We start from the raw sequence: 26,999 nt of genomic DNA, 5'->3' as shown, positions 1-26,999 counted from the left end.
TGGTGACCAACTAACTCCTGTAGCTCCCGGATGTGCAGTGCTCAATTTTCTGCCGAATTTGAACCTCTGAATTAGTGGGAGCAAATCTGTAATTGCCTGTCGAATATTATACGTCGTATTTTTAAACCGATTGAATGTGTTGGAAGTGAACTCTGGAAGGTGTTTCACTCTTTGTGAATCTCCCACACATTTTTGAATGGGTTTAGTTTCCCAATCCTCTCCAGGGTGCAGTTATCCCTGTTGCTTCTACACTTTCCTATCACATCTTTTCCTTCCCTTCTCCTCTCTATTAATGTGCTTGGACACAGAGCTCTGGGAACAGCCAGCCTCTTTTGCAATGACCTTTTGTGTCTTGCCCTCCTTGTGCAAAAAAAATGATAAAATAAAACTCCCTGGTGCCAGTTACTTATCAACAAGTCTGCACAATATTTTAAGATTACATTTTCCTATTTTACAATATACTGTAGCATCACCAAAAGGCTGGAAGGTTAGCTGGTTAGATCTTCCCTTCACTAGACTTAGTTTTCATAATTCAGTTTCAGTCTTTCTTATAGCAAATTTGAAAAGCTATATTTATCTGTCCTTTTGCACATTATATTGTCATGTCTAAATTCTTTAGTATCGTACAAGCTTTTCATAATAGTTTTTAGTGCTTTTTTTTTTTTACATTTTCTTTGAAGTAATATATACAATATTTTTGTGTTTACTGGACAAAAAAAATAATTTTGGCCTTATTGCTTTCAGCCAGAATTTTAAAATCACTGCATCCCTAGACTGTAAATCGATCCCTCGCAGCCTCTTTATCATTAAAAGGTTCATAGTCATGTTTTTACCTGTAGGTTTGGTGTAACAGTAGGCGCATTTATGCCAAGAATGAGGAATAAACCAGGACAAATATGTGAATGGGAACCTCTTTCCGTAAGACACACGACACACGTTTTAAACCCTGGCCTCATCTACAGCTGAGCGTGGAAACAAAACCTCTGCAGCCCGACTTAAAATAAAGGAGCAGAACAATATTTACTCAGCAGTAATTTTCAGTGGAATTTTTGGAAGACAATTTGAAAAAGTCAGCTCGAGTGTCTACAATAGTCCCTTTGAGCCGCTCAGGTTGAGTCTGGCTTTGGAGCGCGGCCAGAGGACCAGCTCTCTTAAAATCACAGAATAATGGAGGCCTTTTATTGAAAAGCTGGAGAGCAGACGCACACACACACACACATCCTGTGACTGACGTGTGCTTGTACATTTTTTGGTCAAATTTGCCTCCATCTGATGCCTTGGCCGTTGTTCTCTCAGTTTGAGTTTACAGACGAAACCATGTGAGAGTTTTTGTTGTTTTTAATTGTTTGACATGATTGCACTCATTACAAATGGAAATACTGGACAGCGCTGGGCTGTTTCATGTGTTTGTGCTGTTAAATGTTTTAAAATACAACAGATTGCAGCTGGATGCTTGTAGATAAGCAGTCTTTTGAGACGGTGTGAGCATTTGTTGCAAACCCGTCCAGATGTACCTGTAAAACAGGTGGACAGTCTAAACTAAAGGATGCGTGTATTAACAAACCATGCTCATTAGCGTCAGTCAGATAACGTGGATGGAGGCAAAACGACATTTATTAGGTTTTTAATAAAATTATTCTTTACCTCAAGCTTTCTCCATAAAGGCAAAATCTGTTATCTTTCACTGGCTCTCAAAAAAAATAAACAAAAATAATAATAATGAAAATGTAAGTTTGCTTTGGTTGGTGCATTTGCAGAAGGTGTTGAGGATGCTAATGCTCTCTCAGTGTGCAAACTCCCCTAAATAATTAAATATTATTAACAAAACATATTAAACAGAGACATGCATTCAGTGTCAGTGAACCTTATTGTTAATCAGATCAGCTAGCGTGAACCAGAAACGGAGAATATTGTATAAAACTGTCTTTTATTTTAATTCATTTTTTTATCTTCTTTGCAGCTTTTTGAAAATACATATCATACATATACACACATCTCCTTATTGACAAAAGAAAAGTATAAAAAAGAGCTTCCCAAATTAAACAGGGAGAATTATAGGCAGATCTTATCAAAAATATTCACAAATATTTTCAATACTTCATAATGCTTAGATTTTTTTTTTTCCAGTTTGGATAATCCCCATCAAGAACAACAACAAACATAATAATAATAAAAAAAACTATTTTCAATTACAAATCCTCTTCCTTCTAAGCAGAAGGTTTCAGATACACTAAAAACAATAACATATTTATGTTTTCTTTTTATTTTTTGGAAACATCATTTGAGAGGTTGTAGAACAAGTGCTAAAATATACACATATTTCCTCACAGAGGTAAATCAGCACACCTTCCCACCGTCTCTTCTCAGTTTTTTGGTAAATTTTATTGTGATAAATGACAGCCTCGATTGTTTTTAGATTGTTTTATGCTCTTTAATTATATCTTGCACTTGAATGGTAAGATCAGTAGAATTGGGAGCTTGTGTGTGTGTGTGTGTGTGTGTGTTTGTGTTATTAGACTGGTTTAGGTAAACCTGTCTTAAGGCAAAATGTTGTTGACTGCAATTGATTGGAAATCTCTGCCAAGTAATGTAAATAGTGCAAAGGTTAATTTTGCAGAAGGGCCTAGGTAACAACCCCCTTTTAAATATTTTTGCAATATAAATAAATTATTTTAAAGAAGCTTCCAATTATATATTGTGAGTCTATTTTGTGTTTACAATAGAGCATAATGTATATTAATCCGCTTCCTGGTGTCTCTTTCTGAGGGTGAAGGGGGATAGGGCCTAAAAAATAGAGGAAGGATTTACTGTAGTTTCGTGTCTGGATAGACTTTCAGCTGCTTAGACTGTCTGACATTTCTAAACTAAAGCCTTTGTTTCACTCGGTGGTTCAAGTGAATTTTAATCTTCAAAGTTTCTAATCTGGTGTTTTGTCTGCTTTTAAGTCACAAGATATGGGGGAAGAGCAGCCGCCTGGTAACAGTCACATATCTGTACAAAAACATTTACAAAAAAGTTACAAATACAAAACTAAGAAACAATGCATATCAGTTAGACAAAGCATCATATGAGTCAGCCTCGTTACTTAAGTCCATATCTTCAGTTACCCACTCACAGTTAGCGCAGCTCATAAGAGTTGCACACATGCACAACACATCGTAATTTCACCTACATTTTTTTTCAGTCAGCTGTACGCCCTTTTTAACGATTGGCAGCCATTTTAAAATCCATCAAAATCTTTGGTTGAAAGTTTGGCATGTACAATCTTTCAGATTTTTTTTTTTAGATGAAAAAAGGCACTTAGGAGGATGTCATTTTGACGGAAATGCCCATGTAGGATTACACCAGGAATCACCTAAATACCATTGCTCTTTACAAAGAACCTGGTGGCTGGTCTCGCTGTCCACGGTGGTACCTTGTAAGGCCATATCGTTCATGCTTTAGCATGCAAGTACGTCACAAACCTTTAGCAATTATCAGAAATATGAAGGTTTCGAACTGTTCATGTTGTTGTTCGCAGTACATTGATCCTGCATGAGGGGCACCTCAAAGTCCAAGCCACCATTCTGTGTTGTTGACGGACAGGAGATAATCTCTAGCTTTTCAGGTAGTGTCCCATTGTCCTGACCCTCCAGCTCCAGCTGTGAAGGATCACATCCTAAGTCCAGGTGTCCCTTTGATTTATTTTTGTGCATGTAGCAAACTACCCCAACAGCCACGGCTACTAGGACTAGCAGAAGAAGGATGGCGACTGAAGGGATGAGCATTGTATTGTGCTTTGATTCCTTCAGGCGTGCTCCAGTGGGAGTTGGCTGCTGACTGAGCGTCTGGGTCTCTATGCATACTGTATCCGTATCCCCAGGTTCACCCATTGGACTGGCACATACAGAGTACGTAGAGTTTGGCTGAAGTCCACGCAATGTGTATTCCAGGTAATATGCTGGAAGGTTGAGGTGCTTAGCACGTTTATCCGGTCCGGAAAGTTTCTTGTAAGTTAACTTTACACCACGGATGTGGGGGCGCATAATGATGTACCTCTGAAGATCTAAGTGTATTGAGGAGCTAGTTACCATTGCTGTTATTTCAGGATCCGGTAGCTCTGTAGGCTCCTCGTGGCGTAGTGGGTCCTTTTTTTCACAGTATCTCCCTGATGTTCCTGGTAGACAAATGCACTCCAAATGTCCTTTGTTGTCCAGCCAACATGTTCCTCTGTTAAGGCAGATATTGGGTGGGCAGAAGTTTGATCTGAGATCTGGGTCGATACTAGTACTTGGGGTAGGAGGTGGAGGGTCATTGTCGGTTTCCGTAGAAGGGTTATCACTAGGTTTGGCTGGGAGGACTGCATGAGTGGTACTTGGTAAACTGGTGACCGGGGCTAGAGGTACTGCAGTGGTCTTTACTGTCCGAGTCACAACAGTTGTGGTAATCGGACATCCAAATTCTCGGTGCGCAAGTCTCTCCAGCACCTTCCCGGAATTTAAAGGAGGAAAGTGGCAGCGTGTCTCTTCTGTCCTACCCAAATGAATTTGCCTGATTCGCAGCCAACTAGGAAACCAAGCCAGATTGCAAAGGCAATTGAAAGGGTTTTCCGCAACGGTCAGCCTTTGTAGGTGAGGAAAGAGCTGTGTTAAGGTCTCTGGCAAACCTTGCAAGCTTAGATTGCTGATATCCAGCTCCTGAAGCTCAGAGAGTTCCTCAAAGTCTTCCCATTTCACAGGTCCCATGGGATTCCCAGCCAAACTCAGAGTAACCAAGCCCCTTGCCCCCCGCAAAACCCCTGGAAAGGTTGTTAACTGGTTGTTGGAGATGTCAAGCTCATGAAGGTTCTTGAAGCTTCCCAAGAGCTCCTCGTTCAGACTGCTAAGCCCCAGCCCACCCAGCTTCAGTGACTCCAACCTGGGAGTCTGGAGGTCATTTGGGCTTGGCGATGGGATGCTGTTGAACCGTAAGTCTAGCAGAAGCAGTTGGGGCATTTTCAGGGCAGGCATTATCGTCAGTTTGTTACCTTGCAGTTTGAGCTCCAGTAGTTGCTGTAGGCCATCAAAAGCAGCAGGGTGGATGCTCTCTATGAGGTTGCTGTAGAGATATAGCCTCTCAAGATGTTCTAGTCCAGCAAAGCTGTCCTTGGATATATGGACGATCTGGTTAGCCGACAAGTCCAGGTTTTGGAGAGAGGACAAGGGTTCAAACACATGATCTGGCAGTTCGGTCAACTTGTTCTGGCTTAGATCCAGCATCTCTAGACTTTCCAACTCAAGAAAATCCTCTTGGGAAAGGGATTCAATGCCGTTCTTGAACACATAGAGATTCTTAGTCGTTGTGGGTACTTTGTTGGGTATTTTAGTGTCTCTGCGGTTAAAGCATAAAATGTAGTCTTCTGGCTGACAAATACAGTCATTTGGACAGGTGCCGGCTAATGCTTGGGACCACAATTGTTGATAGAAGAGGAGGGGCAACAGAAGAGGGAGTAAGAGCTTCATGTTGCTGCCGACAATAACCCCTTCAAGCCTGCAAGAAAACAAGAAAACAAAGTAAACATTGCATCAACTTTCCATTGTATTTTTTACTTTAAAAATATGTTTATACATACACCTGTCTTTGACTTTGACAATGTTTAGAAATGGCATGAAATACAGATTAAAGCTATAAAGTAAATTGATAATTGATAAACTTGATAAAGTTACTCTTTTTTTACAGCAAATTCACAGCATACTGCAATAAACGGCATGGAGTCTATGAGGTCAGCCTTTTTATGTGGCTGAGCAAAAGGCTTGCTTTACACTAAGTGCTTTCAAAGGGTGATCAAAGGCTAGCTCTCTTGACATGGTTGTATTCAGACAATAGTTTGTGGTAGTGACGTACAGGCCAGCTGGATCCTAATACTGGACTTAAAGGTGATGTTGTTTTAAATCAAACAAACAACATTTTACAATTGGATAATGCTATTTTATGCAACCTTTAGCAGATTTTGAAATGATACTGTTTAATTGTTTACAGCACACATACTGAATGATTGTTGCAAACGGTGGCCTTAGAGAGTCTTTTTGGGAGTGATTTGTACACTTTGTGTCTTTCTCCAAACATTCAGTCATTTTATATACATCAGTTTCACATTGAGATCAAAGATGCACTGGTACGTGCCAAGGCCATCTCAAATTTTAAAAAGGTTTGACCTTGAACACCGGACACGGAGCTCATCAGATGAACTCAGACACCTTTGGGGAGGAACTTGAAGAGTCGGGGAGGAGAGCGAGGAACAAGAGAGATAAACGGCTATGAATTTGCGGGATTGAAGTGAGCTGGGGAAGTGGTTTATCATCTAATGTGAGATCAGTCGCAGCCGTATCTGGCCTTGAAAGGAGGGGTGGGGATGTTTCATTCTCCCTCAGGATTCTCCTCCATTTTCTCCCTGGGACCGTGTGGGGGTTTTATTTTAGAAGTTCATGCTGAGGTGAAGTTCCCTCACTCGGTTTTATTGAATAGTACAGAGATAGTAGGATCATTATGTTCCCTCCGGCTACATCATTGAAGCACCCCTGTGTTATTCTGCAGTTATTTACAATAGGAAATATATTATATTTATTTTATTCTGTGTTGGCTGACAGTTGCTAAGTTTCTAGTCATCTTCTGAGATCAGTGCAAGTTTCTAAATGTCTTTTCAATAATGTCTGGGTGCATTCTTGCTGAAAGTGACTGGAAATCATGCCTTTTCAGTGAGAGTGGGCTCTTTGATGTGACGTCAATCTTATTTTAGTATTTTTCACATGCAATTATAGTATTTATTAATATTTTGAATTAGCTTTTTTTCAGCTGTCAATTTAATCTTGTTTTAGTCATTTTGTTGTTATGAGCTTTTGCCATTTTTGTTATTGTTTTAAATATTTTTAATACTATTTATATAACAATATTTCACATTTAATATCTCTCTCTCTCTCTCTCTCTCTCTCTCTCTCTCTCTCTCTCTCTCTCTCTCTATATATATATATATATATATATATATATGTTTCAGCGTCGTTACAGTTAACTAAAGCCAAAAAAAAAAAATTTGTTACTAGAAATAAATACATTTTTAAATAAAATTCTATATAAAAAAACCTTAAACTTAATATATGTCAGCAACATTTCTTACTTTAATATAGTTTAATTTAATGTACTAAAATATCTTCAACTAAAACTGAAATAAAAATGAATGAAACGCATATATGGACATTAAAAAAACACCCTAAAACTAGGACAACAGCATGTAACCAAAATTAAAATCTAAACAAAATATTTCAACAAAAATGTATTCAAAATATTAATAAAAACTATAATAATATCTCAATAATAAATAAAATTATTTATAAAAAAAAAAAACTGTGATACAAAGAAACATTTTTGTACATTTTCTTTGTTTTAACTGTGAAGCCAACACAATACATCGTGACTCGACCAAACCTCTCAATCCCAGTTTGTATGTGTCGAGGAAACTGCAATCCTTACATCACCACCGTCAGCAACTCAAGGTTTCTTAAGTTCAGCCAGGGACAGTCATCCCGAGAGAGAGATGTCTTTTTCCTCTCTCTCTCGCTCTAAAAAGCTTTGGAGCAGGTTTAGACATTCCTGTGCTCCGTCTCATTGACTTGCTGGCTGTGATACAAGCATCTGTCTTTGACACTGAGTTTAGTTGACGCTCAGAGCAAATAAAGCAGAAAAAAAAAGCTCAGGCCCGCAGCCAAGTGCATGCATATTTTAATGAAACTAATCTTCGGCTTATTATGTGTGCGCTGTTTGGCCCGTCTTTCTTTTTTTTCTATTTAATGAAACTTTTTCTTGACACAAACATGAAAAAAATGTGTCTGAAATGTCAGTACTTGGAAGGAAGATCACATGAGGTTCAGAAGTGCACGAAAGCAATGTTTTGTCATGTTCGGGCACTGATATGAATTCGCTGACATGTTTTGGCACCGTATACATGCTGTTCTTATAATGAATGGAATCAACAAGATCTTAGAACAAGGGTGAGTGAAAGAGTAACACATGCACCGTTTCCTTCACCCAAAAGCTCTCCGTTCAGTGATGCATGACGCTTTACAGTCTGTGAGAGCTGATTAGATGTTTTACTGGAGGCAGCGATGGGGAAAAAAAACACGCAGACCTTCCACATAACCCGATAACAGGTGGAGCGCAGTGCTTTATGGGCAGTTAATCGTGAGGGGGTCGTAGGGCGGCCCTGTCCCATGGTGTCTGGATCTCAGAGTACCGTGGGAATAGCCTCAATTGAATTCGTACGATATCTGACATGGACCAAATAAAGGAAGGAAGCTGATTTTTTGTGCTCTAGCTCGTTTTTAAGGATCTGCGAGATTTCACTTGTAGAGTCCCACTGAAGGCATCAAGGGCTATTTGATCAAGAAGGAGAGTGATGGGGTGCTGCGCCAGATGACCTGGCCTCCACAGTCACCGGACCTGAACCCAATCCAGATGGTTTAGGGGTAAGCTGGACCGCAGACAGAAGGCAAAAGGGCCAACAAGTGCTAAGCATCTCTCGGGGAACTCCTTCAAGACTGTTGAAGACCATTTCAGGTGACTACCTCTTGAAGCTCATCAAGAGAAAGCCAAGAGTGTGCAAAGCAGTAATCAAAGCAAAAGAAGAACCTACAATATGACATATTTTCACTTGTTTCACACTTTTTTGTTATGTATATAACTCCATATATAATGCCACATGTGTTAATTCATAGTTTTGATGCATTCAGTGAGAATCTACAATTTTCATAGTCATGAAAATAAAGAAAACTCTGAATGAGAAGGTGTGTTCAAACTTTTGGTCTGTCCTGTATGTATAAAAAATTTAATTCTGTTCCAAATTCAGGTGATCCATTAATTCTGGACCCTGACAGCATCTCATGGTGTTTTATTTCGCAGTAGATTACTGAACAAGATTCATTCATTAACCCTAAACGCCCACATCACACAGGAAGAGGTTGAGTGTTATGTAATGTGACTGTACCTGCCAAACCTGATGCTGTGTGTTTTCCCCCTTTGTTGTGGAGTGTGTAGTAATTCAGTCTAGTAGAGAGTATTGAGTTTTAAATAGGCCAAAGAAGGCTTGGTTTCAAGTTCACTAGGTTAAACACTCATTCTGATGTATTCATGCGACCACAACAGAAGACCCAGATCAAAGCTGAGGGTGACGCTGACTAGGACGCTTTTGTCTTCACCAGACGTCCACACAAACGCCTCCGCTCGTCCGCTCCCTCTTCCTTGTTTTTGTGAAGCGTGCCTATCATTAGATGAAGGAAGCTTTCTTCTGGTTTAGGATTTACAGCCATGACCTGGATAAGAGCATGTCTCTGCCTTTACTGTCTGCGGTAAACATAAAAGACAGTCCTGTCTGAATGGAGCAGACGGAATAAAACACTGCTCTTTTTCTGCATTGTGATCAGAGTAAAAGGAATAGTTAACTCAAATTTAAATCTGTCATTCATGTTGTTGCTTTGTGTTGGAAGATGTTTTTTTAAGTGTTTACCGTTTCCCGAAACACGACAATTATACAGTGACTCAACTTAATGACTCATTCACTGTATTCACTGTATGCTATGGCTTTAGCGTTGCTCTGTGTGACAGAACAATGTCCTTATTTGACAAAATCACATATTCAAATACAGTAAGGTCTATTAATAAATGTAGCATTTCTTTTATTGATAAATGTAAATATTCTTACATTTTTATAAATATATTTTAAATAAATTGTTTAAATTCTTTTATCTTATTAACATTTTATTTAATCACTTATATTAAAATACAGTATGATCAAATAATAAATATATTATCAAATAATTTAATATTTTACCTAATTAAATTAGCACATTAAATAAATATATTGCATTTTATTATTATTAAATATGCATTTAATTGATTAAAACTACATTTTGACATACTGTATATTTAAATACAGTAAGTATAATTACTGAGAATTACTAATAACTAATATAATTTTAAATATTTCTACAAAATTAAATAATAAATTAATAAATAGTTTTAAATTATTATTTAATATAATTAGAATTTATTCTAATTACATTTAGTCATACAAATAAAGTATGATCTAATGATAAAAATAATATTAAATAATTTGAAATATAAATATTTATATTTAGGCACATACATTCAAATAATAAATAGTACTTATAATTTTAAATAATATATATTGTTAAATTTGTTTGAGTGAACCGTCCCTCTTAAATGCAGGCTAGCTATAATAAACACGGACAGGGCCCATTAGACAAGACATAAAGGATTCATTCAACATTTTCATAAGAGTTAGGAATTGTTGCGTAACCCCTTAACAGTTAGATCAGCTTCAGTCACAGTGAATCCATTGAAAACAATCACCCTGATCTTTCATGGTGGTGCTGATAACCATCTTTGCCCACAACCTCAGCCTGAAACACTCATTTACGAAACAAAGAATCGACAGTGTTCGCCATTCAGTTAGCTGTCCGTCTGCAGGCTGCAGGGGGCACGTCTAGACTCTGTTTCGGCTGCAAGCGGATCTCATCAGGTCCCAGAGAGATGTTTCGCTGCAGGTACTCGCAGCTTTGAGTTACGATCCCGAGCTCGGGCAGGTGCTGTCAGCCTGTTGTCGCTCTCGAGGCTGTGCTGAAACCCAACGCTCCAGACGTGTGCCTGTGCAGATGCCGTGACCCGCGCCAGACTGCAGCTGGAGCACTGTGTGCTTCTCAAGGGACCAGCCGTGTGGGCTGCCGGAAAGAAAGGGATGGACAGACTGCAGTACACTTCAGAGAGAGCAATCCAAAAGGAAATGGATTTACAAGCACTCACTCTGAGGAATTAGCATTGCGTCTGCCACTGAGGACAGAGATCAGGCTATTAGCAAGCATGCACACTTGTTATTTCACATTTGTGCGGGTCTTGATGCATGCTGACACCGATCTCCCCCATCAGCACTGATTGATCAGTGATCTCAAAACCCTGCTATCAGCGCACCTCCATGTTACAGAGATTATCGATTAAGATTAACTCTCTAAGAAGCTACTGTGTATCGAAGAACATTTCTGAAAAATGAGATAAAACGTCATTATTATGACAAAAAATTAATTATGAGATAAAAAGTCATTATGACGTCAGTCGTAAATTGAGAGATAAATAGTCTAAATTTTGACAACCTCTGTAATGAGAAGTCATTATTATTACATAAAATTTAAAAATTATGAGATTGTTGAAATTGTGAGATAATATCAATTGTGAGTTAAACAATTATTTTATTAATTATGTTTTATGCGATAAAAAGACTAAATTACGACAAACTCAATTATGAGATAATAAGCCATAATTATAAACTCAGTTGAAATGTAAATTAAAAAAATCATTTACATAAAATGTTTAAATAATGATATGAAAAGTTGAGAATTATAACAAAGGTCAAAATTATGAGAAAGTCATAATTATGAGTTTAAATAATGACAGAAAAAAAGTTAAATTATGATATTATCTCATAGAATATCAATTTCTTTTTTTAAAATCTCATAATTATGAATTAGTATCTCGAAATCTTAACTTTTAATGTCATAATTTTGATTTAACAAAACATTTTTTTGGGAGATTTGGCTTAAAAGTTTTCCAATGGTTGTGAGACCCACAAGTTAGCATTTTAGATATTATTCTCGATGAGATGAGATCATCTGAGTGGGCTTCAGGTTTGTGCCACAGCTCTACAAAGGTCACGAGTCACTCAATGACAGATAAACACAGGACCTTTCAGGTTTACTCGGGTTACACAAGAACACTGCTCATCTGCACACACCTTTGAAGTGCACACTGCTAGCTAGCAAAGTTTGCCAGTGTTGTCATTTTTCTTTCTTAAAGGACTGACAGTTTTTTGAAGTGCCAGTATGACGAGGAGACCGTCCTAAAAACTGGCTGATGTGAACATAGCTGAAGCAACAAACCTGAGCAGATTAAGTTAAAGCAAGTTTATTATTCTTAGCCCATTGGTAGATATATTTAGATGTATTATATTTATACAGTGCCATATATCTTGAACTTTTGGACGGCCCTTAAAGGTATAGTTCAGCCAAACATTTACATTTTGTTGTCATTTACTCTCATGTCCTTCTCAAGCCTAAAGGACTTACTTTCTTGTGTGAAACATAAAAGAAGATATTTGGGGTTCAAGACATTTTAAACATATCTTCTTTTGTGCTCAGAGAACATTTGATTGAACTTAAGAAGGCGGTGTGGTGTTAAACATGCAGTCATGAAGTCTGAAATGAAGTGATAATGTGTTTGTGTTCCCCGCTGGACCGGAGAGGAAGTAGAGATGCTGTTCTCACTAACATCCACAGCTGTGATGGCTTTAATACAGCGAGAGAACGGCCAACTGGAAACTTAAGAGAGGATGCGATTATGTAACCCGGTGTGTGTTAAATTCCTCCGTACTTCCATGCAACACTAAACATTCGTTTGAAGTGACTCTACCTGTTCTGTCATTCAAACAAGCCATCGCACGCGCCTAATCATCCATTGTTTTTTATAGCGATCGCTTAAATAAATTACAGCTCATGTACATCAAGCTTCTGTGGGTTGCTAGCACACAAATCAAACAGAAACTTCACCTCTTTGCCCCTAACGTCGCTTGTGACGGGCATCATAAAAAGTCACCATCAGGTAAACGCTTGCCATTCTTAGTCGTGGATGTAATGCGTGCCAGGTTTACACATGCAAACAAGCTAATTATATGTGCAGCAGGTAAGAATGCGTGGAATCTGAGCATGCACGAGCATCTGAATCTCTTTGTCAGACTGACAGCTCCTCTATCGTTTACATGTATGCATTTAGCAGATGCTTTTATCCAAAGCGATTCAGGCTATACATTCCTTTACCAGTATGTGTGTCTTCCGTGGGAATTGAACCCACAACCTTTTGCGCTGCTAACGCAATGCTTTACCACTGAGCCACAGATCAGGTCACTATCAGACCATCATTAGCCCACCATCTGTGTTATCTGTCAGGGGTGACATCATGTGACAGCGATGCTACAGTTAGCGTCGTTTGTGTGTTTCACACGGTCTTTTGTGCGTGCAGTGAATGCTAATAAAACCCCCTGTCACAAAATATTATATTTTATCTCAAAATCATAAAGATAATATGATCTTCTAGTAATCTTACCGTTTTATTTGCACTGTGATGTTATTTCAAGTAGGGCTGGATGGTATTACCTATAATCGAAATCTCGATTTATTGAATATGATTGCTTGTTTTTTGCCCTCATGCTTCACTGACAAGGTTTGTACTGTAAATATGCTCAACTATTAAAGGTGGGGTATTTGTTTTTCAATAAAAGAGTGCATTTCTTATCTTTGCGATTTTAAAATAAATGAACGAAAAACTAACTCTATGGCTATTTTTGAACAATTGAAATCAAAGCAAACATTGCTTGAAATAAAAGCGTCTGGTGAAAAAAAAGTCACATTTCATTTTTAATGTAAAAAGCAAGTTTGCAAAAAAAAGGAGGAAATAAATGACTTTTATCTGTATTATATTCTATCATTTTTTACAATTTTATTTTATTTCTATTCAATTTAAATTATTTATTTATTATTATAGTAAAAATAATTTTAATTAATTTAAAGACAGTACATCAAATGCTACCATGTTTTACAAATAATTTAAATGTTATATATTAATAACCTTTTCATGTTACACTAAAGAATCTGACAGTATTTTGGGTTTAAAATTAAATTAAAGCGTCTGCTAAATGCGTAAATGTAAATGTAAAAATAAGCTTAACTGTTTTGAACATAATGCCACAATGCAGTAGAATTTAAATATGTATAAATATACAAAAACATGCATTGTAATTCTATAATTTAAATGCATTTTGTATTATATATATATGTATGTGTGTGTGTGTGCATAATTGTATTTATTTATTTGTATTTTTACTTTCTAAACGTCACAATCTCAGATATGAAGACATTACTCAAAACTTGACTCATTCTCCAGATTCATGTTGGCCACATCACATGAGTGTTTACTGGTCTATTGAAAGCCAAGAGCTCATCACGACATGCAATTGTCTAGGAATGTCTTTATGTGTTACTGATGACAGCACCTGGAAGGCTGCGTTTTTCCTCATTCCAGCCGACTCTGATGTTTGCCCACTGATAACCTGTTTGTGTAACTTGCCTCTTTTCCGTTGGTGATTTTTCGAGTCTGGTTGCCTTGGGGCCGTTATCCAGAACCCAGACATACACACACACATTCACACACACATTCACAAGCGTCTTATACACAAGGGAAAGATAAACATGCCAATCGGATCTGTCTGTTTCATGGGTTACAATAGGTCACATTGTTTGTCCATGAGACCCCACAGACAGCTGAGACGTTCCAGATACTGTAGATGCACCTCCAGCTACGCACTGTGGTTACCATCCATGCGAGAACATCAACATGTTGCCACCTGTAACACTTTCTAGTGCTCAGGTATCACAAAATACACTCACAAAAAATATAAAAAAATAATATATATATATATATATATATATATATATATATATACATTACAATTAAATTAAATTAAAAAACTTGATACAAAATATTAATATATAGAGTTTTAATATAAAAATATTTTGTAAAATGTTTTATTTTAATTTGCATTTAATTATATATATTTGCATTTCTAAGTGACAAAAAAATATATACACATACAATTTCCCTTTCTAAATAAAATCTATTAATTTTAGAAAAACGTTTATATGCATATTTGTCACTTAATTTTATTTTATTTTTTTAGAAAATGACTTTATATCTATGTAATTATATATATTATTTACTTTTTATGTAATTCTCAAGTATATGATTTGAGAATGTTTATTATTTTAGTTTTTTTTTTGGTAAAATATTAGTGCGAAAATCTTTTTCTTTTTTTTTTTTCTTTTTTTTTAGTGTGCGTCATAAATCATAAGAGTGTAAAGGAAAAAAGTGCTCTCTTCCTTCCCAGTATCCTCAGACATGCTATCCAAGTGCTCCATAAACATTCTGTCCTGCTTTAAACATTCAATTTGACCAATCCCATGAGCCTCTTCACGCTCACCCATCCGTCAGCACTCCACTATCAACCCTTGACGTGCACAAGCGGTCTCTCGCTCTGCTCAAGTGTTTAAGGGTTAATGTATGGAAAGCACATGCTCTGTATCCGTCACACATCACTGTGGCACATCTATGATAGTGTAAACATCTGAGCGTGTACGCAGGGTGTGTGTTCACGTGCACGGCTCTGTTGTGTGTGTTTTAGCTTAGGTAAATCTTAGCATTGTGCTTATTGAACACCTTCGCTCTACTCTTACGCAAACGACGGTAATGCATCGAGTCAAGCGTTTGAAGGGTTGCTCGAGCTTCTTATTTAAACACGAACACACACCGTGGCGTGTACACAGGAGAACTGGATATGGAGCAGAACACTCGCAGGCTTAGTGTAAAACAAATACGAGCAGGATGTCACTATGTGCCCAAGTATCAAGTGACGCCGCTTCAGCTTTAATGCTCAGAAGAATTTCAGACCGCTCGAGCCAGAAATCCTTTAGTTACAGGAATGTTTGTGTGTTCGTACAGGAACCTCATAACACATAATACTTCATATAGCATAAAATAAAATATTTTATACATTTAATTTCCCGTTTGTTTGTTTTTCAATGACTTACAGATATACTGCAACTCCACAAAAGTATAAATATGCTTTTGTTGGAAATGAGTGATTACATTGCAGCGGTTTTCAGTAATCCAGAAGGATCAAACATCGCTAGTCAGTTTGTTTCTGGAAGTCTATATGAATCCCATTTTGTATGCAATCTGTTTCCAATAGTACACTGTAAAAAAAAAAAAAAAAGAGTGATCGATAAGCCATGACAACATATGTTTTTACATGACTTTAAATTGTCAAACTTGTTATACAAGATTCAACTCTTTTTTTTAAAAGTCAGTTTATTGTAATTTAAGTTGAAATGACTTAGATTTTTTAAGTTGACTGTTCTTACAAATAAGTATAAGTTAAGATGTGTAAGATGTGTGCATGTTGAAGACTGTGTGCTAGTATGTTAGCATGCATGCTTTTCAGCTTATATTACCCACAAGGCTTTCTCAGAACTTTGGATAGTGTTCTGATGGCAAGGTTCTCTCAATGTTGTGAACAAACGCAACGCAACATCAATAGAATGTTAATTGAATGTTCATGTAATGTTCTCATAACCAAAATAAAACATTTGTAAAACATTTTAAAATGTTCAGAGAACATTGAGAAGTAATGTTAATAGAACGTTAATGTAACCGTTTTTTAAACCTTACTGTTTCTCCTTTAATGTTTTCTATAACATTTGGATGACAAAGAAAAAGTTTTAAAACCTTTAAAAAGCTGGATATCTTAAATGTTTTCAGAACTTAATGGTGCTCTCAACATTATGAAAAAAACACTCTTTCCAGTAACGTTAATGAAACATTGTTCAGACATTGTTCATGGAATGTTTTTAAAAAAACGTCTAGACTGATGTTTGTCTAACATTTAAAAATGTTACTACTTATGCATTATTTTGATTTATTTAGACTTAAGTTTGATGTTCGCCTAAAGTTTTTAAACATTACTTACTACTTGTTTCAGAGTAACCACAATGCACAATGCTCAAATATTTGTACTTTCGAAACCAGCAAACGTTTAGCTCATGCGAATTGAGAGCGAGTCCGCTGAAATTTTCCGCTGAACCCAAAGACCCTGATTGGCTGGTTCAGGTGTGTTCAATTAGAGCTTAGCACCACGGGTTCAAACATTTACTTTATGCTTGCGTAGTTTGCACAGACGAACACACATGTCCTTGCTAGGCGACTTTTCATTAAGCTCTCAATCAGATTTGAGAGGGGGTTTTATTGACACGCGATGTTTTGTGGTTTTTTGGCTACGACTCAAGCCAAATGTGTGGTTTTGGAAGCTGCATGCGCCAGATCGTTTATGCATCTCCTCCATTCTGGCTCCTTCAAGCTCCAGAATTTGTCATTTGCATTCAAGACAGGTAGATGTCAGACTCACCGGGGCGTGTGACGGGACGCTCTCCTCGTCGGCTCCTTCTCTCTCTCCTCAGGCTCTGTAAGAGTAGGAGAAGGCCACAGGTTCAGTAAGTGCCACACAGATGTTTGTCCGACTCTAGGTCGGGGCTAGAATGCTTCAGGATGTGTCTTTATGGAAGAGGAGAGGAGAGGGTCTACATGTTTGTGTCACACAGATGGACGATCACCTCCCTCGCTTTATTAGTTCCCCTTTGCATCGTTACTATATTTAAAGGGACAGTTTCTTTCTTCTGTTGAACAAAAAATAAGTTACTTTGAAGAATGTTGGTAACCAAACAGTTACAGTTTTACTGATATTACAGTTGCAGTTTTGTCCGAACTGTGGAAGTCAATGGGGACTGTTAACTGTTCAGCGAGCCACATTCTTCACATGTGTGCATTCTCTTTGTGTGTTTAGCAGGAGAAAGTAAGTCATAAAGGTTAGGAAAACATGAGGGTGAGCAAATGATGACAGAATTTGTATTTTTTTTCAGATCTCTTTAAGTATTAATGTTGTAGTGCATGCTTAACATGAAAGGTATTTTACTTTTCTAGATGATCAGCCTTGAGGACAATAAAACGGATCTTCATGTCTACTTGACTTCTTGAATTTGTCCACAGTCTCCCACTTGTTGGGGGTAACACATTACAAGTAATGCAAGTTATGTGATCAGATTAAAGTAATGCATCACTTTTAAATTGGCATCAAAATTTCTGAGTTCCATTTTCAAATAGGAAACGCGAGTGACTTTGTTTTTCCATTTATATTCACTGACATCTCTCCTGTCCCCATGTTAAGATAAATTAGGAATGATTTACAGAGGCCCTTCATATAACCTGAGACATATCCATTTGACTTTAGGTGTGAAAGCACCTTTACAGTTGCCAAAAATAGAACTTTTGCGTTTTTGTTATAAAAAAAATAAAATAAAATAAACAGGCACAGGTGACAAAAAGTAACACTAAAGTAACTTAATGCTTTACATTGCACAAAGATTAACTAATGCAATCAGGTAATCTTTTTTATGGAGTAATGCTATTTTGTAATGCATTACTTTTAAAACTTTTAGTAACTTTCCCCAACACTGGTGTCAAAAGCACAGGTTTGCTTTTGTTCATCTTTGTAAGTCGCTCTGGATAAAAGCATCTATTAAATGCATTCATATAAATGTGATTTGGAGATTATAGGTAATAGAGGGTTGAGTGGAAAACTGTAGGATTCTGCTGGTAAAGGTGATTTCAGTAGGTGTTTGCAATAGAAACACAGTGCACGACTCTAAAGGTGTTGAGTGCAGTCGAGTGAAGCGTTGCAAGCTGTCCGGCGTGTTTATCTTGCACACACACACACACACACACACACACTCTTAGTGCAGGAATGCAGGCTGACGGCCTCACTCACAGTCCGTGTCTTGCAGTATCGATTCAGTACATGTATTAGTTTTGTTTTTGTCACTTCATGTGCTGCTTCTGCCTTCATGTTCAGCAGCTTCAGTTTTATTATAATTCTGCATGTTTGGATTCACTTTGGTTACAGAATTATCCCCAGAAGTGAGCTAAATCTAACAAAGACACCAAGTCATAAATTAAAAAATAAATAAAAATATTATTACTTTATGCATATTATTACTTTATACTTTTAATGGTGAAAATTATTTATTTTATTGCGACTACCATTTAATATAATATTTTTTCTGTAATATATTTTTTAATGGTTTTGAAAGAAGTCTCTAATGCTCGCCAAGGCCAAAATACCTTACAAATAGTAATCTTGAATACTTGCTGAATCAAAATATTAATTTCCTAAACAAAATCTTACATCTCGATCTTAAATCTTAACATTCGTGCTTTACTATGTTCGAGGAATGTATTATCTGACCTGCATCTTATGGAAATATGACACTTTACGTCGTTTGAAAGGTTGATGCATTCCTTATCATGAAGATCTGATTAGCTGGTGTGGAAACAACATGAATTATGCAATTGACATGAACACACATCCTGGTCATCACAGATGTGTTGAAAGCACTGTCACACATGATGAGCCCCGAGGAAAACATGTTGTGTGTTTTGGAGTCAGTTTGATCAGATATCAACACCTGTTCTCGATACAGCGTCAGAAAATCACTACTTTTCAACTTCAACTCAGTCAATTAGAGAACCGTTATCAGCTTCTGAGTAATCGCTACACTCGCATCGCATTCTCTGAAGTAACTAACTTGGAACAGCATGAAAGAATGAACCCCGCAAAACAAGTCTGGCTCATATTTCATCTCAAAATAAAAAAAGGAAAATAAATTCTGGCTACCGTGATGTAACATTTTTATTATTGTTAAGAATTCACACATTGTACAAATGGCGGAAGATGCTGAATTGCCATAAAAACAATGTAAAATAGTGCAAAAGAAATCATTTTGAGCTGAAATATGCTTTCATTTTTAACACTATTTTATGATTTTTCAGAGTGTTCAGCTCAACAGAGGCAGTGATTCACTGAGGTATTTTGAGGAGGATTGTTATTTGGTGATTATTAACGCACACACACATTTTCTTCGTAATGTGTCAGAGTGATTCAGCGTTTTGAGTATTAAATATGAGTCGTTGATGTGCCTTTGCACTTCTGCAACACCTGAAACTGGATATTTGCACAAAGTGTGTCTGACCCGACACAGAAACACACTCCACGCGTCAGACACACTCACTCTTTTGTCACTTTAACCAGGTCACGTGCTGCCACTGCATTAGGTATCCGTGTCTCTGAGTAGTATATGATTAGCAGAAACTCGCAGGAGTTTAGTTTAGTTTTGGACTTCTCTGTAGTGATTTGCAGACAAGATGGCCAAATTACAGACGTAAACCACTTATGCTAACTGATGTTTACAGATCTCTTAGACAGCAGTGAGAGTAAATAGAGACTTCCACTGTATTTATAACTTATTATACAATACATATAAAATCATTTTGGGAGCCAATTTTGCCTATGAAGTTTATACATATGATCTCTGACCAATTACATTTTTATCTGGGATGATTCTTTGAATATCTGCATATCTTAGCATGGTACCAAAAAAACCTCTTGCTAATACAGTGGTACTTTATTGCAAGTATTGTAGCTGCACAATAGATTTTTTGTTATTTTAATAGTTTAACATGAATTGTACTGCGAACTATTTTGCAAACACACGCAGATCCAGAGCGTCCGAGTCATCGGCGCCGGCTGAAAGCAGATACGAGTGCCGTTAACCTCTGAAACTGAAATAGCTGCAGAGGAACGGGTGCTGTAGGTGAACTAGCTGGATAAACTAGCTGGATGTGTGTTTGTGTGAACCGCGCACACACAGTTCATCGACCCACTCCACGTCTTGACGCTGACCCTCGGTCTCACACAAACAATGGCTCACACACATCTTCTGCAGCAGACGGCCCGAGTCTAAACATGTAAACAAGGACTGAACATCTTAAACCAACACTTATCCTGCACTTATCACTTTCTGGGTGAAGTAAGTTCATGTTCATAGGGTGCTGTGTTTGATTGTCTGTAGCCATTAATAGCGTCTTTGACCTGGTGGAGAGTTCAGGGCCGCGGTCTCTGGAGCTGGAGCTGCTGCTCTGCGTCTTCGGTTCAAGGATCATTTCCTAATTACAGTTCAGTCAGGAGGTAATTACAGCCGTAGATTAAAGTCATTTTCTTTTCTTTTTTACTGCTTGGCGAAAATGCAGCAATTTTGTGGCGGATGTGCTCCCCCATCCCCCCCACCCTGAGCTTTCTAAAGGGAAATAGTTTGGTGGACAAACCGGCATTTTTCTCATTTTTTGTCATATTCGTTGCAGACAGAATCAGCTCCGGGAGTGTTTGACAAATGCAGGTTTTTTCGGGTTTTTTGGGTGTTTGAGCTACCGCTGACAGGCCTGAAACCATTGCATGTGTGTGCTCTTACAGTGAGGTTTAATGTGGCTCTTCAGAACTCATCGTTTGGCTCCATCCATCAAGATCTTGGTTTGGTTTGGTTTGGTTTGGTTTGGCAGAGATGACGGGTGAGTCTGGCTGCTTGGTCAGCACTGCTCTGCAGTTCTTTGATCCTGAGGATTGATTTAAGAGCGCTAAAGCCACCTGAAAGATCCTGAAAGCTGCTGTTTTAAAGCTTCTATCGGACATGCCATATTACATGTGTGTAATTAGAGATGAGGTTTGTACTTATGCTGCTTTCCTTTTGCATTCTTTCATAAATGTTGCTTTTTCTGCCCTGTCGACTCCGTCAAGCCGCCCGCTGTTTGTCTAACCCCGTCTCTCTGCCCTCTTTCTGGCCCTTCACCTCCTGCCTGACATTTAGCCTATTAATCCAGCATTGTGAAGCACGGGCCAGCAGAGGACGGCCTGTTAACTGGTGTAAAAGAGAACCAAAATCAGCAGGACACCACAAATCTGCACGGAAACACCCTTCAGATTCTGCCCAGTGCCATTCCAGCCCGGCTGATAAAGCCTGGTCATATTATTTTAGTTTAGTTTAGAATCTTTTACTGTAGAATAGTTCATAACCTTTTAATGTACAATCTTTTAAAACTTTTAATTTATGATATTTGAATATAGAATCTTTTACAGTATAGAATAATTTCAAACATTTTATTGTAGAACGTTTTTGTTATCTTTTCTATTACAATGTTTCAAATATTTTATTGTAGAATCTTTTCATTTTGAATCTAAATGTAGAATTGTTTAGAATATTTTAAAATACGTTTTAGAATAGTTTATTGAATAATATTTTAGAACATTTTATTGTAGAACGTTTTGATTATTTTATTTTAGAATTTTTTAAAAACCTTTTAATTTAGAATGTTTTATCATATTTTAAAAGTTATTTCATAATAGTCAATTGTAGAATATTTTAGCATGTTTTTAAATATTTTATTGTAAAAGGTTTATTGATTATTTTACTTTACAGAAAATTTTAATTTATAATCGATTAAAGTGGAGTCTTTCAGAAACTGTATTGAAGAGTCTTTTACAATCTTTTAACTTTTGGAACCTTTTTATTAATCTCTTAGAATCTTTTAGAACCTTTCATTTTAGAATCTTTTTATCTTTTTTTGTTTGTTTTTGAAATATCTTTTAGAACCTTTAGAATATTTATGAATATGACACTGCCATATTTCAAGTATTTCTTTCTAAGATATCCCTTGATATGGCCCCTAGTAAACCTGATTGCTTAGCAAGCTGCACACATCTCCTCAAGTAGCTGCATGATGAGGAATCATTCATGTCAGTAGTTACACACTGATGTTTAGTATTTGGCAATGAACACAACAGTGACAGTGACTATGAGGAGCTTTGTAAGGAGAGACAGACAGATGTATTATGTCCTGCATGTATGACACAGTTAAGAAATACCGCAGCACAGACACAAGGAGGTGGTCTTCAAGAGAACTTTAAGATGTGTGTGTTTGCCTTGGCAGAGTTGTGTGTGTATGTGTGTTTAGCACAAAAGCCTGTGGTTCTGTTCTGAGCTGTGAGTGATGATGTTTGGACAGAACGGTAGGGAAATACCATAGGGATGTTATTTTGACACTGTGAGGAAAGCTGGCACGAAGTGCTTGATTTGCCACATATGCAGCCGTCTGCTGTCAGACACATATTCTGGATGATACCAAAACAGGAGCTTATTGTTTTACAATACTGCTTCATGGAAGGTTAATTTAAAGAAATAGTTCACCCAAAAATAAACATTTTGCTGAAAACTCACTAACCCATTCATGCCATTCAAGATTTAGACTAGTTTTTTATTAGATTTGGAAAAATGTAGCATTGCATCACTTGCTCACCAATGGATGCTCTGCAGTGAATGGGTGCCGTCAGAATGCGAGTCCAAACAGCTGATAAAAACATCACAATAATCCACAGCACTCCACTAAGGCATTTTAACTTTAAACCATTGCTTCTAGCCTAAATAACTCATAAACCATGTCCATAGCCCATATAAATCCAGCCACATATTTGTTTAGAGCTGTTTTGGACTGTAAATGGTTCTTGATCTGTGCATATTTCTCTCCTGATTCAGACTAACTTTTTTCACTCCCAAAAGCAATATTATGGATAGAGACTCATATTTTACCTGGAAGCAATGGTTTGAAGTTAAACATGATGGATGATGAATTTGTTTCTTTAAAAAAAAGCTTTTCACTTCACTTAACTGATAAACTGGAGTGCCGTGGATTATTGTGATGGTTTTATCCGTTTTTTCGACACTCATTGTGACGGCACCCATTCACTGCAGAGGATCCACTGTTAAGCAAGTGATGCAATTCTACATTTCTCCAAATCTGATGAAGAAACAAACTCATCTACATCTTTGATGACCTGAGGGTGAGCACATTTTCAGCAAATTTTCATTTTTGGGTGAACTGTTCCTTTAAAGAAGCCTCACAGACAGGAATATTTGTTTTACTCCTTTCTCATATCCTCTCACCTTCCGTTTTGTCTAATCAACATCTGCGTAATCTCCTCTCTTCTGGGCTTCTCTCTTTGACATTTGCAAGTGCCAAGGAATGTAGGAAGCCACTAGAAAGTACGAAACCCTGAGCTGCACGCACACATGAAGGTACTCCGGTCGCCATCCACAGAGTCTGATTCTTATTAGTTTACACGGTTTCACATATGCATTAAGATACATTATGTACTGGACGTCCGTAAAGCCTTCAGCGAGGAAAGAGGATGCAATCAAAACAAAACTTCTCATTTTGTGCAAGAAAAGCAAAGCAAAGTGCAGAGTCCAGCCCGGTGTTCAAACAAACGCTCCTCTGTGACAAAACCTTCACTGAATGGGGCTTTCAGTTGTGTTTTCGAAGGATTTTATTGCTTCTGAGTATAGTGTTGGGCTTTCCGCTGAACTTAATTAAATGCAATTAAACACCAAACGACGTCCTGTGCCTGTTCTGAGCCACGCAAAGATGATTATCACATGTTTGAATGACACTGCTCTCCATATCGGCTCGCTCTCATAAACTAGCGCTGAAATCTGCAATTACACAGGCAGAGATAAATATACACAATAGTAACAGACATGTGGTTTACATTTCTCTTAATGGAAAGATCTCTGACAAACTTTGTTGTGATGGTAATATATCAAGATTTGGATCTGAAAAAAATGTGTTTAAAGGTCTGTGCAATATTATGAAGTTAAGCAATGTCAACTTATTAACAATTGAATACTTTTAACATATTTTTAAGATTTATGAATATATTGTCATTCTTCGTATATATATGATCTGAAGTATTACCTGTGGCTTGCTCTTTTAGAAGAGCATCTGTTTTTATTTCTGCCTTCAGTTCTGTATTGTATTAATTTTTATCACTTAGTTTATTATATGACAGTTTTATGACCCAGGCAAGATAGTTGATCGTTTCCTCCATCTCTTGGACTAATCACAGACACAGCACCGAGTAAAACAGAATTAATAACATCTAATCTCCTTTAGGCCCGTGTGACTAAACAGATTGGTGTTTGAGCCGCAGCACTACCTTTGAACTCCTGTTGAAAACTGCTTGTGGCCATTTGTTTGCTGAACTTTTCGGCTGCCGGGGTTTGATGTGGAGCGAGCTCCTAAATTAAAAGCAAACAGCACCGAAATATGCTTTCTCTGAGAGAAATAGAAGCCGGCGCGGTCCAGACGCAATCTGTTTGTCCTGCTGCGGTCAAACACTCGAAGTCCCCAGCGTTTGCATTGGTTGTTCAGAGCTTTTCATTCATTCCACCATGATTATATAGCATTTAGGAGTGCGTGTATGCGTATAAAATTCATATACAGTCTTAAAAAAAAATCAAGGTTCTAATTTGAACTAAACAGGGTTTTGCAACCTGACTGTTTTTGGGTTCTACAAATAACTTTTTAAGTTTCTTAGAAAACCATTTGGTGCCGAATCAAAGTATTGACTTTAATGAAGCATTAAGAACCATGGCAACTTAAAGTGTTTAAATAGAGACTTTGACACTTTTGATCTGAATAGCTGTTCTCATGCACCAGCATCAAACCTAATGCACCGCTGTGAACCAGTGCAATGTGTGTAAACTCCTGAACTTTGAAGCTTGATTGCAGCGCATCTAGTATAACTCTTAGAGAGCATTTCTCGTGTCTAAAAACAATGCTGCTCATTTGACTGCTGAATGAATGCATGCATCATATAAAGAAGAGCTAGAATACTTATCCTATGGGTTGGTAGTTCGTCTACATATGAATTTGAGATCCGTAAAGCGGGGATTTTCACAAGAATACATACTAACACTGTGTTAAAACACATTTGGCTTCTCCATTCTTTAAACTTTGAGTTTGACTCACCAGCTCGAGCGCATCAGCGGCGCATTGGAGGCGTTCCGTCAGTCCTGCGTGTATCTATCCAACAACTCGCGTTTGTTTCCGAGCGATATGAAATATGTCTCATGTGTACTGGAGTGGAGTTGATACGTAATGGTTGTGATAGAGAGTCCGTTTGGAAAGTCTGTGTCGCACAGAGTCCCGTCCGAGTGTCCGAGGTGAAACTCCGGAGAGCTGTGCGCGCGCCGCGCTTTAACTTCTGGGAGGAGCGGCGGGAGCGCGCGTCTACAGTCTGCTTTCTGGAGAGCACGAGCGCATCAAATGAGGCGACGCTTTTGGACGCGCTCCAGGGTTTTTTTTTTTTTGCATTTCAACTCGCCGGACCGGTATGCACTGACACGCGCTGACATTTGTGCTTTTGCATGCACTTCATTTACATCTCTAGTGTTAAGTGTGTTAAAAATATACCACCTTATTTAAATCTTTCAGAATGTCCTACATATTATTTATGCGCTCACACACGATGACATTTGTGCTTTTGCCCCCTTTATTTATATCTATCTATCTATCTATCTATCTATCTATCTATCTATCTATCTATCTATCTATCTATCTATCTATATATCCATCTATCTCTCTGTCTGTCTGTGTGTCTGTCTGTGTTTTGCTGTTCATTCATTCATATCGATGTATGTTCAGTATTTTCTGACTCTTAATGGAATCAACAGATATCTCTTTGTAACTTGTGAGTGGATTTAAATGAGCTTGTTGAAAGTCCTGCAGTCTCTATTACAGTCAGTGCATCTTAGATCATGTGTTATGAACCCAAAACCACAGAAAGCTGCTCACAAGACGTGCCTCTCATGCTGAAATCTTGCCTCGCAGCTCTTGATGTTCCTGTAACTGAACTATTAACCCACAGCTGCTGTGTGCATGCCAAAGGTTTACAGCAGTAACAGTAACTCTATTAAGAACGGGTTTACAGTGATTAGGCTTCTGTCTTGTTCCATGTAGTTTAAAAAACGTACGAAAAGATGCATGCGTGCAGTGCTTTAAGTGGCCCAAAAGAGTTGCCGGTACTCTATTATAGCCCAAAAAAAAAATATTTCCTTTTTTTTTTTTTTTTTTTTTTTTTTTTTATGACTCCCCTCATCCCCTGAGGTAACAACAACTATATTGAAGGGCTTTTATATACAGCAGTCAACAGACTACCTTAATAATAAATCCTTTTATTAGTTTGTGGATTTGCTTGAGCTAGAAAGAACTACTAAACATAAATAAAATGTGCAAAAGGATTTTGAAAAAATACCCTTAGAAAGAGCTACTGCATTAACTGCATTCAAACATCCAAACTGACTCAAATGATTCGCGAACCAGCTCCGAACTCCCGAACTGACTCAAATGAATCACGCTCCGAACTCCCAAACTGACTCAAATGATTCGCGAACCAGCTCCGAACTCCCGAACTGACTCAAATGAATCACGCTCCGAACTCCCAAACTGACTCAAATGATTCGCGAACCCACTACGAACTCCCGAACTGATTCAAATGTTTCGCGATCCCCAAACTGACTCAAATGATTCGCGAACCCGCTCCG

At 37.6% G+C, this 26,999-nt stretch overlaps 2 protein-coding genes across 3 annotated transcripts in view; one reads left to right on the top strand and one right to left on the bottom strand.

Annotated features, from left to right (window-relative positions):
* The window catches only part of LOC127955535 (coronin-7), a 107,938-nt gene that overhangs the window by 54,882 nt on the left and 26,057 nt on the right, over positions 1-26,999 (top strand). The window lies entirely within an intron of this gene.
* On the bottom strand, positions 720-25,720 carry LOC127955551 (vasorin-like). Of its 2 annotated transcripts, XM_052553469.1 has the most exons (3): positions 25,426-25,719; positions 17,084-17,138; positions 720-5,508 (listed from the first exon to the last, which is right to left on the bottom strand). In XM_052553469.1, exon 3 carries the CDS (start codon positions 5,478-5,480, stop codon positions 3,477-3,479), a length of 2,004 nt encoding a protein of 667 aa, XP_052409429.1. In that variant the 5' UTR covers positions 5,481-5,508; positions 17,084-17,138; positions 25,426-25,719; the 3' UTR covers positions 720-3,476. The 2 variants fall into 2 exon arrangements, with proteins under 2 accessions (XP_052409429.1, XP_052409428.1); XM_052553468.1 differs by lacking the exon at positions 17,084-17,138 and having other exon boundaries at positions 25,426-25,720.

Source organism: Carassius gibelio, chromosome A3 (genome assembly GCF_023724105.1).
Source record: "Carassius gibelio isolate Cgi1373 ecotype wild population from Czech Republic chromosome A3, carGib1.2-hapl.c, whole genome shotgun sequence".
NCBI classification, from domain to species: Eukaryota; Metazoa; Chordata; class Actinopteri; order Cypriniformes; family Cyprinidae; genus Carassius; species Carassius gibelio.
Note: the sequence above shows the minus strand (reverse complement) of the source record. Positions and strands in the feature narration are given on the sequence as shown.